The sequence below is a fragment of the Eptesicus fuscus genome, chromosome 5 (genome assembly GCF_027574615.1).
Source record: "Eptesicus fuscus isolate TK198812 chromosome 5, DD_ASM_mEF_20220401, whole genome shotgun sequence".
Classification (NCBI taxonomy): domain Eukaryota; kingdom Metazoa; phylum Chordata; class Mammalia; order Chiroptera; family Vespertilionidae; genus Eptesicus; species Eptesicus fuscus.
The window spans coordinates 47,975,254-47,993,579 of NC_072477.1; the positions used below are offsets into that span (position 1 = coordinate 47,975,254).

Sequence of the window (18,326 nt, forward strand, 5' to 3'; positions counted from 1 at the left end):
TGGTTGATATACTAGGTTTCTTGTTTGTCTGCCCCCACCTTGCTAAAAAGTAAGTTCCATATGGGCAGGGATATTTGTCTGATTTGTTCAGTGATGTTTCCCAAGCCTTGGCACACTACCTGGCACATTAATAGGATTTCAAAAAATGTTTGCTGAATCAGTGAACGAGTGAGTGAATGAGTGAATGAATGAATGAATGAATGGGTTTCTGGGTCTATCACCTCTTCATCAACCAGGGCAACTTCATCTTTTAAATCAGCTTTGATATTAGGCTTCTGCAAAGGATTCCACTTGAAGAAAAGACAGCAGCTAAAAAGCCCATTCAGAAACCCTCTGGTCCAATCCTCCCTTTACCTGGATGGGGGAACCCAGACCAGGGGAGTCACACATCCAGTTAGAGCAGAACTGGAAGATGACCCATCTCTCCTGATACACAATCTCAGCCTTCCTCAGTCTGTTTCACACTCATCATTCCCACTTAAATGCCCTTCCTGCTCCTGTCTTAAATCTTTACACCTGCTTTTAGAAACAACAGCATTTCTCTGTTAGGAAATAGTAACAGGAGCTGTGCTCTGCAAAGTCGCTCTCCCTTTTTCAAAGCTTTGATTTCCACAAGTGACAGGTTTATAAGTATGTGATAAGCTGAGTTTTCTATTTCCAGCTCAACCAGCCCAGGTGTGGTTAGGTTTATTGATGCTGTTATTACCAATGATTAGCTGCTTTTTTTTCTTCTTTATGGCAACCCCACGTTCCTAGAAATTTTGCAGGCATTGCCCACGTATGCAAAGGTGAATGAAGTGGTAAACATCACCATCTGTTCTGTATTTTCCTCCTCCAAAGTCCTCCCCCCGCTTATTTTCTCCTTTATGGCATTTTATGGGGAAGCAGTTGGTCAATCATCTAGCCACAAAGTGGACATTGTTCTGTTTCCAACTTTAAATTTAAAAAGAAGAAGAAAAACAAATTCCACAGATGAGTAGCTAATGTTTAGTTCAGTGATATTTTGTTGTTTAGGAAGCAGTTTGACACAGAGGAACTACATTATAATGCTACTCACAGAATTATAATGGAGATCCTCCTTCTAGGTATCCCTGTCTAGAGGCTCAGATCTTATACAAGAGAAGCCCTTTGGTTGTTTTATCTAGCGATCCATAAATTATATTGGTTTCTAGTGTGTTTTCTCAGTAAGGCTATTGGAATATTTATCGCCATATTAAGTATTTTTCAAGTTGGCAATTTACCATTTTATTTTTTCCTTATTAAATCCCTCAATTCACACTTAAGCCCATTTACAAAAAGAGAGGGCAAATTTCCCTTTTATTTCAGTACTAGAGGCCTGGTGCATGAACTCCGTGCATGGGTACAGTCCCTAGGCCTGGCAGTTGATCAAAGTGCGAGCGTCTGGCGTGGAAGGGCAGGTCCCAGCTGACCTCTGAGCCCTGGGCCTCTGGGCCTCTGGGCCCCCATACACCCCTCTCTGCCTGAGTCACCGCTCCCAAGTCCCCAGTGGAGATGCGGTAAGCGCAGCTGGATGCTGCGGGCTGGGGTGCAGCATGGGCCTCTGAGCCGCCCAGTGGCACTGCACGGAAGCCAGGTGGGCAGTGTGGTCTCTTCTGGCCTGCCTCGCAGACCAACTCCTACGAGAACCCACAGGGAGCCCGACCGGCCCCTGTGGTCCTGGTGGCTGCAGCCCAGCTCACCTGAAAGAAGCCACATGGGTGTGGGGCGGGCTCCTTGAAGGCACCTGGCACCTGAGCACGGGTCTTCCCTGGCATGTGAGCTCTGGCATCCTGGGGAAGGGTAACAGGGGGAGTAAGAGTGAGCTCAGCAGATACCCCGCATTCTCACTGCACCTCCGTCCCCAACACCCCCGCCCCCAGGTAGCTAGTGAGAGGTCGCAGCCCCCACCTGGGCACCATGGGAGATTGGTCAACGCCACACACCCCCAGTTCCCTGTTACAGTCTGCCTTGGCTTGGTGCCGCCCTCTCACCTGCTTCACCATCCCGCCATGGTCCTGCTCTTGTCGGGGCCCATTGGAGCCAACCTCCACTGCTGCCCGCTGCCAGCACCACATCACTGACACCCGCCATGTTCCACACCGCCCCCTGATGGTCAGCGCACATCATAGTGAGTGGTCAAACTCCCAGTCAAACTCCTGGTCGAGGGGGACAATTTGCATATTAGGCTTTTATTATATAAGATTCGGTTCACCCCAGAATACTGATTGAAATTATTTGAACTTTATTTTTTAATCTTTAGTTTACCAATTTTTTTAAAAAATTATTTTACTTTTAATTTGGGTTACAAATACATAACATTATATTGTTACTTTACAAACTTGAATCTAATTTGATCTAAAAAAGACTTCTGAAACTATCTTATGTAGTATATTTTCTATTTATTAAAATTTTATACAGCTGGGATATTTTTTCTTTTTTTACCTTGATATTTTAAAATATAATTTTCCACCTGAGGGACTAAAAATAATTGAACTAGTTAGGATAGATCTATAGTTCAGGACAATAAGTATCTAACAATATTTGAATTCTGTAGCAATATTTTGCCTGTGTTTTGAAGTTCAGGAAACTTCTTAATTATAGCCCTTGATTCAGCTCTAGACCAGAGTTTTAATTTGCCTTCTATAAATCTCTTTCTGGCCTAGTCATTTTACAGTGGGATTGTTTTTTTTTTCCCTGAGAAAACCTTGAAGAAAAGGTAGCTTATTAAGGAGGTCAGGTAAAGTTGAGTAGAAAGAGAGAGAAATGCAAGTGTAGGTTTTAGAAGGTTACAAAGGCTTTGAAAGAGATTGTCTTCCATTTAGGCTTTTGTTTTGAGGCCTGGGATACCAATTAAAGAAGGGAATATTGATTATGTGTCTTTCTATCAAAAGTTCCCTACAACAACTTGTTACTCTAAGTCAGTGGTTCTCAACCTTTTTAATGTCACAACCCTTTAATACAGTTCCTCATGTTGTGGTGACCCCCAACCATGAAATTATTTTTGTTGCTACTTCATAACTGTAATTTTGCTACTGTTATGAATCATAAAGTAAATATTTGTGTTTTCTGATGGTCTTAGGCTCTACAGCAGCGGTTCTCAACCTGTGGGTCGTGACCCACAGGTTGAGAACCGCTAGCAGGATCGCCTAAGACAGGTGTCCTCAAACTACAGCCCGCGGGCCACATACGGGTGTTTTTGCCGTTCTGTTTTTTTACTCCAAAATAAGATATGTGCAGTGTGCATAGGAATTTGTTCATAGTTTTTCTTTTTTACCTATAGTCCGGCCCTCCAACGGTCTGAGGGACAGTGAACTGGCCCCCTGTTTAAAAGTTTGAGGACCCCTGGCCTAAGACCATCGGAAAACACAGATATTTACATTACGATTCATAACAGTAGCAAAATTACAGTTATGAAGTAGCAACGAAAATAATTTTATGGTTGGGGGTCACCACAACATGAGGAACTGTATTAAAGGGTCGTGGCATTAAAAAGTTTGAGAACCACTGCTCTAAGTCAAAATGTTTTACTTTTACCGAGGAAAATGTAAGAATCTTAAGAATATGGCTTTATACAGGAAGCAAAAGCTCTTTCAGGAGGAGGCCGAGAATTTGCTATAGAAAAACTCAACATGAAAAGAGAGAGGCTGCTGTGATCAGTCAATAGTATCTCGTACCCCAGCCACACCAAGGCAAGGAAGGGATCATATGATCAACAACTCAGCAGGGACCTCAGGTAAGGAACAAGCAAAGTGAATGTCTGAATAAAGGTTTTGCAGGGGATCTGTAGCAAAGTTTGACTAATGAGTTTGCCGACCACTGGTCTAGACTATACGGCTATTTCCCCACTATGTCCTTTATTAATGTACTGTTTCTTGAAAAAGCGATTTATCATTACTAAACTGCAGGCTCCTCATTTGTATGCTATGGCTAATGATACCTACCTCCAGGATTATTGTGAAGATTAAATATTATAATGATTGTGAACTGTAAATAAAAAACATCCTGAAAATATAAAAAGCACTTGAAATCCTCTCAAAATTTGATAATATAGCCAAAATGATATGTGAATTCTAAATTATTTATATTATTATTATCATGTCCTGTTCCTCAAGACCCAACTCCAATGTTCTTTCCTCCAAGAAAATATTCTTGATTGTCCCAAGTCTTTATTGATTTTCCTATTCTCTGGATTTTGACATTTATCATCTGTACCATTCAAATTAGCCCTTATAATGAATCCATCTTGATTTATTCATTGTAATTCCTTATTTTCCCAAACTAATTTAAAGTTACTTAGAGCAAGAATCTTCTCTTCATTAACATCAAGGAATATCAGAGCCTAGAACTCAAGAGCCCAGAGTGAGTAAGTAGTAGTAGTAGTAGTAGTAGTAGTAGTAGTATCCACACTTCCTTGTGAATTGATACAGGATGCAGGCATAGCTAATCAATCACAGAGCTCTTTCCCCCTTCTATCCCGCAGCCCAAACCTTACTATTCTTTTGCCATAGCACTCCTGCAGTAAAGGCCAAAGAGGAAGTGACTTGCTCATGGAGTATAGAACCAGAGTGTTTTACTCTTTCTTCAATATCACTAAACACGCTGCATTGTTAATATATCCAACGGTGCCTGACACAGTTGCTGAGCTCATACTTGGTGCTCCACAAACACCTATGACCATCCCTTTTAGGACTGAGATTACTCAGGTGTTTGGAAAGCAGAGCACTCCTACAACACTGTTGACATTGTAATTTAATATCATTGGGTTGGCCAGGGGTGACAGCTTAATTAATGATTGTGAAATATCTGACATTTCAGTTCAGTTTGTAAGTTTCAAACTCTTGTCTTTCTATAATGAGGTCCATAAAGGATACCCCAAATCTGTTAAAGTACATATTTCCCCTCACTACCTGCCAAAATCTGCACCTTTCATACAAATGAAAAGCGTCAGTAAATGCACAAAACCTCCCTGGTTAAATACAGCAATGGGAAAATATACCAGTCACATTCACAATGAAAATTAGATTTAAAAAGCATAAGTCTAAAATCATATTTGCAATGGAATTAGTTTATTCTCCTCAGATTATTTAAAACTGAGTTTGATGCATTTGAGCTAATTCTGTTCTTCCTGGTTTTCTCTCCAGGCATTTAAGTGGGCACTTAACAAAACAATAATTAAAGGAAGTCTTTTTTGTTTTTTTGTTTTTTAAAAATTCCAACACAAATAGCATTTTTGCTCTTTGGATGCTGGTGTGTAAACCAGACCTTGATGTGAGAGAGAGGGGAGGTCCTTGATTGGAAGCAACACAAGCCAGGGAATCCTTTCAAAAAGAGTTCCTAAACCCATTAATGTATAACAGTAATAGTCTTATTTACCATAGCAACCAAACCTTCCTTATTCCTTTTCACTTGCCATGTTATCTCTGGGCATTCTGTGCCCTCTACAAACAGATTAGGTTCTTTACAATCACAAGCCATTAAGTTTAGGAATTTTCTCTCCCTCCCCTCACCGTCCTTCCTTTCCCCATTTTACTTTATAAAAGAAAAAAGGCAACTTATCAATGTGTATTAGGAGCTATAGCAATGATCATAGCCTTTGATCTTGAAATCTCATCACTTAGAATTTATTCTGAGGAAAAAAATCAAAAGAAGAAAAAAAAGAGTAAATAAATTGGGGAGAGTGAAAAAAAAAACACCTCAAAATAAGGAAATTTATACATTAATTATTATATACATAGTTCAAAGGCTATGGTACCAAAGACAAATAAAAATATGAGCAACTCTTAATTATAACCATAAATTAAAAATAGAAAAAATATTCTTGGAACCATATAAAAGTAGGTATACTTATAAACAAGGATGGGAAAGTAAGTAGTGGACAAAGAAAAAAATTATTTAGATCAGAGTGGCAGAAGAATGGTTGTGTTTTGGTGGTCATCATTTTTCAAAACGTTCTTTAATTATACAAAAACCTAACTGTTCACCGGTGTAGTTAGTATTATGGCATATGAAAGCTCTAGTTTGGGAATCAAGAAATCCACTAACTGGCAATATCATACTGGAGAAACCTTTCACTCTTTGATCTTACTTTTTTCATCTATAAAATAAGGGTACTGAGCAACTTGTTTCTAAGTTGACTTGTAGTTTTAAGTTCTATTATTCTTCATGAACTTGCTTCTTCAAGTTGATGTTGGAAGTGTTTTAAAATGTTTAAGGATGGTAAATAATTGTCAAATTTCGGGACTTTGGTCTAATAAAGAAAGTCTCAAGCTTAGAGAAATGGGTTACATAAAATAAAACGTAATATATCTATCTTGGTTCAAAACTAGTCATTTTTTCTTGAACATAAGGCTTTGATATATCAACTTTTCAGAAAAGCTCAAACTTCCAGCCTTTTACTTACATAGTTAATCATGCAGTAAAATGTTCTTAAAAGATGGAGAAATAGCCCAGCTGGCATAGCTCAGTGGTTGAGCAAATACCTATGAATCAGGAGGTCCTGGTTCAATTCCTGGTCAGGGCACATGCCTGGGTTGCAGGTTCAATCCCCAGTGGGGAGGCAGTCCATCAGTGATTCTCTCTCATCATTGATGATTTCTATTTCTCTCTCCCTCTCCCTTCCTCACTGAAATCAATAAAATAAAAATAAAAAAGATGGAGAAATAGTGTTATCCACGGGTAATGTGATATTATGAGTGAATAAATCATACCTGTTGACATAGGATGAGCTGCTGTCTTCTAATTGTTGCAAGGCACAATGATATCTGTATTTTAGTTTTATGTGCTAAGAAGTCAGCAAGTCAAAGTTCTTAGCACATGGCAATATGATCACCAAAGGTGCTCCCAGGAGCTGTTGGGGACCCAAAAAGCAGTGTTTCAAGAACACATTTTATGTGTCTTGGATCCAAAACTTAGTTCTTTTTCTAAGGCTACCATTCTCTCTTTTATCTTTAAAACCAAATCCAGCCCACCTCTTGGTGGTACCCAAGGTCTAGCAGAGGCTTTGTGTTCATACTCATCTGGTTCCAAATCATTGGCTTCCCCTTTACCAGCTGTGTGAACATGCACCTTCTCTGAGCGTCAGGAGTTAAAGTCCTTCCTCACACATCTGTGGAACAAAGGGATCTAATAATTAATGTGTCTCTAGTGTAGTGTTGGGGATATGGTGAGTATGAAATAAATGTCAGAACCTTTTTCATTTCCCGATTATGTTTTTTTTTTTAAAAAAAAATCCTCACAAGAGAGAGGGAGGGAGGAAGGGAGAGAGAGAGAGAGAGAGAGAGAGAGAGAGAGAGAGAGAAACATTGATGTGAGAGAGGAACATTGATTGGGTACCTCTCTTTTGCACCTCAACTAAGAATTGAACCCATAACCTAGGTATGTGCCCTGACCAGGAATTGAACCCACAACCTTTTGGTGTGTGGGAGGATGCTCCAATTAACTGATCCACCTAGTCAGAACCCAATTCTGTCTTTTTAAGAATCCTTGCCTATAGTACTGTTGTTTGTAACACAGACTTTGGTACTTTGTAATGTTTCTCAAATGATTCATACAAGTATAACTTATCTATTAAATCTCTTAGTTATAGGATCTCAGCTACAGGATATGCACCTATTGGATATTCTAGAAGTTTGGGGAAAAGTCCTGTAACACCATCCATTATGAAAAGTCCTAATATTTATTGAGTAGTTCTACATAACAGGGAATTACTTTGAGGACTTTGAATACATTATTTCCTTTAACCCTCACAAAAAAACCCATGTGGTAGGTAATATTACTGCCTCTTTACTAATGAAGAAATGACATTTGGAAAGGCTATTTAATATGACCCAGAGACACAGATAGAAATGACAGCTGAGATCTGGAATTCATATTCCTCCAAGTTTGAATACAAACTCTTCTTAAAAAATAAATTTGCTATCAACAATCAACACTTGTAGAGTTGCTACAGAGTACCCAGGGCCCATTATTTAATACCAGATTTGTGAATGAAGTGGCTTTTTGACTAATGACTGATAGAAACTGGATCTGTAGCCCTGTCTAGCTCTGATGTCACTAAAGAGCTCATATTTCTGCTCCAGCAGCTGCAGGGTGACACAGAAAGGAAAGGAGGGATTGTTGACTCCTTAACAAAGGTTATCTCTATTAACCTACCTAGAAGAAAAACAAGTGTCTACCAGTCCTATCTCCATTCAGACTTTTCTCTAATGATATAATTGTTATTTCCTTTAATTGATTCTTCCAAGATGTGATCCTATTAAAAAGGTAGATCATTTTTACTTGTATTGGTTTTAAAAGATAAAATTAATGGCTTTGGGAAAGAAAATCAGTGACTCATTGAACTTTAAAGCTATTGAGCTTGGCCAAGGTGGCTCAGTGGTTGATGTCAACCTATGAACCAGGAGGTCACAGTTCAATTCCTGGTCAGGGCACATACCAGTGTTGCGGGCTCGATCACTGGGGGCATGCAGGAGGCAGCCAATCAATGATTCTCTCTCATCACTGATGCTTCTATCTATCTCTCCCTCTCCTTTCCTCTCTGACATCAATAAAACAATGTTTTCCCCCCAAAAGCTATTGAATAGACATTAGGATTGTGGGAAGGTGTGGGTAGCATACTTTTACCTCCAGGAACTCCACCAGGTTCTCAATGGTGAAGAGGTAAGCAAAAACCTTAGTAGTAACCATTTTGAAAAACTCCCAGTGCGTTATCTCTAACAAAGCTTAGTCTACAGTAGAAAAGATTTTACCAAAACCTTATTGACTTGGGGAGAAGAGCAATTACTCAACTCCAACCTATCTATGCTTCCCATCTCACCTAGAGAGGAAAAAGTAAAAAATAACAACAACAAAATTTGTTAAGGTCACAATCCAGGGACAAAGGCCCAAGAAAAGACTGAGATTTAATCATTGGGTAATGCCTCCCCTCCCCAGAATTTACCACCAGAATTTACCAGTGGATAAAGGCTGGAAAAGCTGCAAGGCAGATACTCTATCTAAGAAGGTATTCTTAGGGAAACCCCAAAGTACAGACCAGACAAACACAAGGACACTTGTTATTTTGCGATGCGAATCTTCATTATCATCTTGCATTAGCACACATCTTCAAGTCATTGGGTTCTGGCACTAGATCCTTCTTTATATTCAGTTGAGATGGTCTAATAATACTGAGGAGACAGACCCCCTTACAAAACACATGAAGGATCCAGTAGAGGGCAGCAAAGCATAAATCAAATTTAAATTTGTCCCCCAAAGGCTGATGTTACCATAAAAAATTTATTGCAAATATGATTTCTGAAATGCAAAAAATTCAAATTAGTTCAGTGATGTAAAATAAATTATGTGAAAATGTTTCTCCTAGTGATCCAAGGTTGAAGAGGAAACTATCCACAATTTGCCTCTCTGGTCCTTTTATATTTTACATGAATTTGTACAAAATGATTCTTACTGTTCTTTAAAACTCCTGGTTTTGTGATTTCTGATTATATTTTAGTCATTTAAAAATTATATTGATTAGGCTTTCACATTATTTGACCAACCATAACTTGACATTAGTGGAAATCTGGAAAAGCCCACTATTATTTCATGGAAAATTTAGGTTTCTGAAATGCATTGATTTACCTTCTTAATAAAATGACACTTCTGCCACCAAACTATTACTTATATATAATCTAGTGACAATGGTGATTGCAATGTTTTCTGTAGTAAGATTTTACTATTTAAGCCATCAAAGTGATCTGCTTTTATTTGGGAAACACACACACACACACACACACACACACACACACACCAAGAAAAATAAAACCTCACAATAATCTTGAATTAGCCAAATGGTTTTCACTCTCCATTAATTTTCCTTTTAAATACTATATATGTGAAGTCAGTATTAGTTACAAGTTCTAAAATCATGAAGGTTAATCATTTTAAAAATAATTGTTGCCTTGAAGGCCTAAAAATGGTGACTTAGAGTAGATAGAAGAGCACATGATCTGAACTACTGTTATATCATCATTCATTTGGTAACCACTTCTAGTTTCTGGATGTGGTTGATTTTGACAGCTAATGAATTCTCACTTATTCTTCACATTTGTTTAATGACTGTCATTATAAATACCCATCACAATAATCCATTTTCATTTTATACCAGAGTTGTGACTGAAATGGAAACTTTTCTAAAACAGCATTTTTCATGAGCATCAATGAATAAAACTGTCAACAGTTTAATGAAAGCAGAAACCATTTCTGAATCAAGACTGATGAGTAGTTATCTTTAACACCACACCACATATTTAAATATTTTCAACCCTCACTTAAGGCACATTTCCTCCTATATGCATAAGAAAGGAAGAAATATGCCTGATTGGCAGTGAATGTGATGGATGAAGAAAAATCATTCTTTATAACATAGTAAACCTATCTATATATATAAAAGCCTAAGTGACCTTATGACTGAATGACCAGAACGACCAGAATGACTGGACCACAGGCAGGTAGCTATGATGTGCACTGACCCAGACCTTGCTGCTGGGGCCCTTACAGCCCTGAATCTGGTTCACCCGTAGCCCGGACCCAGACAGGAGGGAAGAGGGAGCCCAATTCCTCTCGGAATTGGCCGCTGGTTAGCTTACTGCTGGGACCAACCTCACGCAGTGTCCTGCCCCCCCGCCACCCTCCCCCTGTCTACTCCCCCAAACGGATCACCCCCAATCACTGGCCAGGCAGAGGGATCCCACCTGTGCACGAATTCATGAACCAGGCCTCTAGTTATTATTATCAAAAGCCAGAGGTAGGACAATGTTATAGATACACTCTTGACTCCCTGCCTTGGCACATTAGCATACATGGTGCTATTATGGCTGGCATCCCTTTCTCTTTGGAGGCCAGTTAGCTTTCTCTTTAGACTCTAAAGCAGTGGTTCTCAACCTTTTCAATGCTGCAACCCTTTAATACAGTTCCTCATGTTGTGGTGACCCCCAACCATAAAATTATTTTTGTTGCTACTTCATAACTGTAATTTTGCTACTGTTATGAATCGTAATATAAATATCTGTGTTTTCCGATGGTCTTAGGCTCTACAGCAGCGTTTCTCAACCCACAGGTTGAGAACCGCTAGCAGGGTCGGCATTAAAAAGGTTGAGAACCAGAGTTGACATGCACTGACAGCCCTGAATCTGGTTCACCCGTAGCCCGGACCCAGACAGGAGGGAAGAGGGAGCCCAATTCCTCTCGGAATTGGCCGCTGGTTAGCTTACTGCTGGGACCAACCTCACGCAGTCCCTGCCCTCCGCCACCCTAAAGTTTAGAGCCTTAGACTCAGCTCATCTCAATGCCTGAAGTCATTAGCATGAGATAAATTATTCATTTAACTGATTTGGTTTCCTAGAGGGTGAGGAATGTGAGGAGACCCACCTCAGAGTCCACAATTTTAGGTATAAGCTGCATTCTCACAACATTACTGAGATAACCCATTGAGACACTGTGGTACTACTTACTGAGATTAATGAGTACAACATTTACTCAGGTGTAAATCCTGACTCACTCTTATTCTGTGCCTCAATATCCTCATCTATGAAATGAGGTTACAATGCTGTTTAGCTTAGAATACGAAAATGGTTTTAATTCCTCCAGTGCTTTTCCAACAAGATGTTGCCAAGAGTATCACCTAGGAATTCCTAACAATTCTCTGTTGACTTTGGGCAAGCCACTTCACCTCTCTTGGCCTCATTTTCTTATCCAGGGTCTTAAACAATGCTTCAAAAGTAATACATCCTCTAAGATGGGTTCAGTGGATGTTGTGGAATGAACAAACGGTAAAATGAAGAGAATGGAGCAAATAGATCACCAAGGCACCCTCTAGTTTTAATACGTCATGTAATTCATTATCTCCCAATATTACTGTGGGGAACAAAAGAAATGCAATGAATCTGCTGTCTGCATTGGGAAACCCTACTGCAGAACACCATACCACTTGCTAAAATGAATTTTGAAGGTATCCACACAAAATATCACATCCTTTCCTGTGATAATTAAGCCACTATCATCTCTGCCAATATTGGACTTAAACAAAGGCCTCGGTGGAAGAATAAATACACGTTTATTTTGTACAAAACGGCTGTCAAGTGTCCGAGAGTCCCCAGCGGGCAGAAAGCGCCCCGCGGGCAGGGCCTGAGCGCCCTCAGAGCAGCAGCAGGGAGCCCAGCAGCAGCTCGCCCTGGCCCAGCAGGCGGCCCCGCTTCAGGCCGCGGCCCTTGGCCTCGGCCTTGACGCGCACGGCCAGGCGGCGCACCTCGTCCTCCGACAGCCCGTCGAAGCAGAAGTCCTGGTCAAAGACGGCCTTGCGGCTCCGCCGGACCACGGCGCTGCGCTGCTGGCGCGTCTTGCCGGGCGGCTGCAGGACCAGGCTGACGCGGCAGCCCACGGCGCAGGGGTCTGAGGCTCCTCCGGTCGGGCCCTCGGGGCGGAGCAGCCGGAGGCGCAGGTGCCCGCTGGCCGGACTGTACTCGGCGGCCAGGCGCAGGGCGCCGCCGGCGCGACCCAGGGCCACGGTGCCCTCGGCCTCCAGGAACTCGGGTCGCGAGCCGGAGTCCGACGGAGGGGACGCGGAGCGGGACGCCGAGCTGGAGCAGCGCTCCCCGTCCAGGTCCCCGCTGGACACCGAGCGGGTGCGGGCCAGGCCGTGACTCCTCCGGGCCTGCAGCGCGCGGCTCAGCAGCCCTTTGGGGGCGCGCAGGGGGCGGTGGCCGCGGGGCTGCGGGACGAGCGCGTTCCGGGGCGGGCGGGAGCCGCCGAGTGCTGCGGGTGGGGTGAAGCGGGACCAGAGGGGGGCGTCTCCGCTGCCGCCGTAGGTGTGGGCCCGCGGGCGGAGCACAGGCGGCTGCAGGAGCGCCGGGGCTCCGGGGTCCCCGAGGAAGAGCGACTCCTTGCGGCGGGTGTGCGGGCTCTCCAGGAGTGTGCAGAAGCCGTAGGCGGTGCGCGCGCGGGGCAGGTGAGGCAGCGAGAGCGCGGCCTGTGAGCGCGGGTCCCAGTCCGTGCGCCCCGCGCCGTCGTCAGTTCCTGCTTTTTTAACCCACGAGTCCCGGTGTGCAGCCAGCACGGGGCAGGGCGCGAATCGTGGGGGGATGCAGAAATCTGGGATGCGGTCTGGGGTGAGCACGTTTGCACACTGGGCGGGCGTGTTGGCAGTGGTTCTTCTGGCCCAACCCTGGAGACGTCCGTTCCCGCCCCGCAGGAGGCGCTCCGGACCTAAGCCGAGCCGCTCCAGGCACCACATCCGGAGGCAGGTGCCGGATCTGGGCTACCCTCGGCTGGAGCTGGTCAGCCTGCAACGCACAAGCGCACACGGATTGTCAGCGTGAGCCCTGCAGGGCACAGCAATTCCTATCTCCTTTCTTCTACTTTTGGGGTGCCTTCTCCTCCCTCTTTCGGGACTAGGCAAACTGTGCCCCCACCGCCGCCCCCACGCTGCTATTGAAAACTATGTTTTGGTGCCTGACAATCGTTTTTCATTTGTCCGGTCTCCGTTCAGTAGTCATGAACATTTCGGGACTTATTGCTTTAATCTGATCCGCCCTCGCTGGCCTAAGGCAGAGACTTTCAAAATGTTGGCCTCGCGCTGTCCTCGATGCTTGTGCAATCATTCCCTGAATCTTTGGATTATTGCTCTAGTTCTGATTATTGAAATAATTACCCCGCCCCCCTCCCAAGGACACTCAGCTTGGTCTCCCTTTTTAGGGGCAAAGAGCCTCAGACGAGTCCCGGGGAGTTAAAGCAAGGCTTTGGGACCCACCGAATGTACCTGAGGTCCAGTGCCAGATGGACCTCCACGATTCTATCTGGGGCACTTACCAGGAGGGGCTCAGGGGCGCGCAGCCTGCGGGAAATTCAAAGGGCGCGCGGGCGGGGTAATACAGTAGAGCAGTCCAAGGACGTTGGGCTGGAGCCTTTATAAGTGGAGCCTGGTTCGCCGGCCAATGGTTGCTGGGTAACTTGACTCCAGGCTTCCCTCCTACCCCCGCCCCCCACCTGGTTCCTTTTGCCACGTGGCTGGATCTGCTGCACAAATTCAAGAGTTCCAGTTCTTTTTCTCTCCTGCTTCTTGTGGGGATTGTGGACAAAAGGAGCCACATGCTAACCTGACAAGCTCAGGGGAGGCCTGCGTGGCAGTCTTGCAAACTCAGAGACCTAAAATAACCACAAAAGATGGTTTGAAAATTAAATATTTAACTACAAACAGGTTATAGTGGGTAGTCATGTCCTGACCTAGGCCAATATTTTCCCTGACAAAGATCAACTTAGGCCGAAACTGGTTTGGCTCAGTGGATAGAGCGTCGGCCTGCGGACTCAAGGGTCCCAGGTTCGATTCCGGTCAAGGGCATGTACCTTGGTTTCGGGCACATCCCCAGTAGGGGGTGTGCAAGAGGCAGCTGATTGATGATTCTCTCTCATCGATGTTTCTAACTATCCCTCTCTCTTCCTCTCTGAAAGAAATCAATAAAAAAAATAAAAATAAAAGATCAACTTAGATCTTTACTGAGCCCATTTGCCTTTTTGCCTCAAAGATAACACATCTGTGAGATGTCTGGGTAACTTGTAACTTCCTTTTTACCCCGGACCCCTCAGGGCACAACAAATGGCACAGCCACATTCCCTCATTGTTATTGTTATCAAGTTAATTGTCAACTGTTAATTACATTAAAGTATCCTGTATCCATCTCTGTGAAAGAAGCACATGTCCATCATTTCACTTTTTACCCTATCCCAGAGGTTTCCCCCGCTTTGCTTTATCCCACCTCCTTAATCTATCACCAATGAATTTCATGTAACTCCCCTACGTCCCTTTCCTTTGATTGCAATGTATAAATATAGATGTAACCCTCCATTCTCCAGAGCATTATCTCAATTCATTGAGGTTCTGCTTCCCGGCATATGTCCACAGTTTGGCTCAAATAAACTCACAAAAATTCTTTACAGGTTTCAATGTGTTTTTTTGTTTGTTTGTTTTTTTTTCGTTAACATTACGTTGACCTCAGAAACCCTGAACAAGTTTCATCAGGTGCAAAAGAGGGTTAAATCTTTACTATGTCTAAGAGTCATAGTGAGCATCTAGGGACACAATGTGAATGTACAGCACTCTACACCTACCACTAAGAGAAGATAAAAGTCGGTTTGTCTAATTCTTACTTAATACTCTCTTTCGGCCTTTCACTGCCCAGCTTTCAAAGTTTCTTGACTTGCTTTATGGTTTTCTGTTCTGATTTAAGTGTATTTTTTTTCTTTGTTGATCACTCTGAGTACCAGGAACCTTTTGGGGTGCTGAAAATATTCCACACTGATCTGGGTGGAGTTACAGGGGTGTAGCCTTATGTAAAAAGTCACCTAGCATAGCCCAGCCAGCGTGGCTCAGTGTTTGAGCTTCCACCTATGAACCAGGAGGTCAAGGTTGGATTCCCTGTCAGGGCACATGCTGGGGTTGCAGGTGTGTGCAGGAGGCAGCTCAATGATTCTCTTTATTGATGTTTCTATCTCTCCCTCCCCCTTCCTCTCTGAAGTCAATAAAAATATTTTTTAAAAAATATATAAATAATCTAGCATACATTTAACAATTACATATAAGATATGTATGGTATACCTCTATATTTTTTTAAAAAATCTTAACAACCCACTTTTTAAGCCATGTTGGGCTGAGTTGCTCTTTTCTTGTTGTTTTTTGGTGTGTGCTGATTTTGTTTTGCTTTTTAATCCTCACCTGAGGATATGTGTTTTATTTTTAAATTGATTTAAGAGAGAGGGAGAGAAACATCAATGTGAGAAACATCTATTTTTGCCTCCTGTAGGCACCCCAATAGGGAATCGAACCTGCAGTCTAGGTATGGGCCCTGACCAGAAATCAAACCTGCCACCTTTTGGTGTAGGGGAGGACATTCCAACCAACTGAGCCACACTGGCCAGGGTTATATGTGCTGAATTTTGATTGAAAAAATACATTCCTGAATACAACGGGGCTGTTGGAATCATCCTTTGGAGGCACCTTGATCACATCTGGCTTTTCTAGGCTGTACCCACTCAGAGAGCCTTTTCATTCCTTTTGAAAGTTACACGTGTTAATTCTGTAAGAGAGCCACTTCCATCTAGCTCAGGTTGAAAGAGATCTGAGGCATTTTGTTCAGAATTTGGGTGTATGCTAGCTAGTTCTGCCTTGTAAATTAATTGCTTCTCCAAGTAATTTTTCATAAATTATATTATTTCATGCATAGAAGCAGTGATCATTATTTTTAATAAAAATAGAAGGGAAGTTGTAGAATGTAGTGATTAAGAAAACTGGGTCTGAAATCAGATGTGGTTTTGATGTTAGAATGGTGGCTCCCTATGTGACCTTGAGCAAGTTTAACTTTTCTAAGCCACAGTATCAAAGGTAAAATTAGGAGCTAGAGCCTTTGGGAGGTAATGGGATTAGTGAGAGACCCATCGTAATAATAATAATAATATCTACTTATAGAGTTGTATGAGTATATAATAAGACAATGCATATAAAGAGGTTAGCATAGAGCCCCACATACACAAGTGCCAGATATCATATTTATTATTGTTACAGAAGGGAGAAAATGTTCATTAATTCATTTATTCATTCAAAGCAATATTTGCTAAATGCTTCCTGGGTTCCGACCACCTTATTAGGTAGGTGGGTCCAGGCTGTACAAGATCATATCAGCTATGTATATTTGTCAGAAGAGGAATAAAATGATGAGGATGAAATATTTGAATTCCATATGGCAAAAGCAGGAATGAGGAGAGACTACTGAACATCATTTATATATTTAGTCTGGGGGGCAGCGTTGGTAGGTTTCTGGGTTTACCATGACCTTGACTAGCTACTTAAGGTCTTTATATCATCTCCATTCCTGGTTAAAATTCTGGAGCCAGTGCTAAATCTTTGGGAGAATAATTACCAAATTATATACTTGCAGGTCACATGCATGTGTTTTGACTTAACTTTTCTCAGGAGACAAGATGCTGTTAGCTTTGCAAGTAAGAGCCCAGAGAGTCCTTGGTTAAAAGGCTGAGGCTCACAATCAGAGAAGCTGGCTGAGAAGTTAAGAAAGCTATGTTGCCCAGCGTGTGTGACTCAATGGTTGAGTGTCAACCTATGAACCAGGAGGTCACTCTTCAATTCCAGATCAGGGCACATACCTTGGGTTTCAGGCTCGATCCCCAGTAGGGGTGTGCAGGAGGCAGCCGATCAATGATTCTCTTTCATCATTGATATTTCTATCTCTCTCTCCCTCCTCCTTCCTCTCTGAAATCAATAAAAATATGTCTAAAAACACTTTTTTTTAAAAAAAGAAAGAAAGTGATGTTGTGGTGGGAAAAAGGAAAAAAAAACACACCAAGGCATGAGAAATGATGTAGAGGTAAAGAAATATATACTTTGGAGTGAATCTGTCCTAGGTTCAAATCTTTTTAGCTATAGGACTGTGGGCAAGTCAATTGGCCTCTTTGAGCCCACATTGTATATTGGAGGTAATAATACCTATCACATGAGATTGTTGTGAGAGTTAAAAATGTATGAAATTCCTCTCACACAGTAAGTGCTAGCTAACAGTTACTGGTTATTATTATAAAGGTTTAGTTGGTCCGGGATTAGCTGATTCATCCATAGATTCATTTAAAAACAATTCTCTTCTTGGCCAGGAAAACAGATTTGCTTTGTTTTAGTTAACAATTCACCTTCAATAACACGTTAGCAGCATTTCCTGTATACAATTTCTTGAAAACAGCAGAGATGTGCCTTTTCATGGTCCCTTGTGACCACATTAAGCCCTTACTTTGGAAGCACGACCAATGCAGTACTTGGGAGGATGATGTCACAGATTGAGGCCCTGTACCTGGAAAACAAATCTACTCAGAGGAAGATTGCGGTCATTCTGAGCTCACAGCTATAGCTATGGGGACATCCAGTAATGGAGCTGGCAAACAATTCTGCGAAGTGAGTATAAATAGATCATCAACCATGGAGGCCAGAGGTGCTCTTAGAGAAGAAGGAACCTAAACAATTTAAAGCAGACTTCATATATACACTGAGTGGTCAGATTATTATGATGTCTGAACGCATAATAATCTGGCCACTCAGTGTATATCCTATATAATAAAAGGCTAATATGCAAATAGTCCCCTTGACCAGGAGTTGAACCAGAAGGCAGGCCGGCCAACCGCCCATGGCCCCTCCCCTTGGCCAGGCTGGCCGGACCCCACCCATGCATGAATTCATGCACCGGACTTCTAATATATATATCCTATCTAATAAAAGAGTAATATGCAAATTGACCATCACT

At 42.4% G+C, this 18,326-nt stretch overlaps 1 protein-coding gene across 2 annotated transcripts in view; it reads right to left on the reverse strand.

Moving 5' to 3' along the window:
- The window catches only part of C2CD4A (C2 calcium dependent domain containing 4A), a 55,297-nt gene that overhangs the window by 23,974 nt on the left and 12,997 nt on the right, over positions 1 to 18,326 (reverse strand). The window contains exon 2 of one of the 2 annotated variants that reach the window (XM_054716185.1): positions 12,034 to 13,316. The exons of the other annotated variant lie outside the window; for it this stretch is intronic. Coding sequence (XP_054572160.1) covers positions 12,173 to 13,267 — 1,095 coding nt within the window. The 5' untranslated portion in view covers positions 13,268 to 13,316 and the 3' untranslated portion in view covers positions 12,034 to 12,172. Of the gene's footprint in view, positions 1 to 12,033; positions 13,317 to 18,326 lie in introns of those variants that run through there. 2 annotated transcript variants of the gene reach the window in all.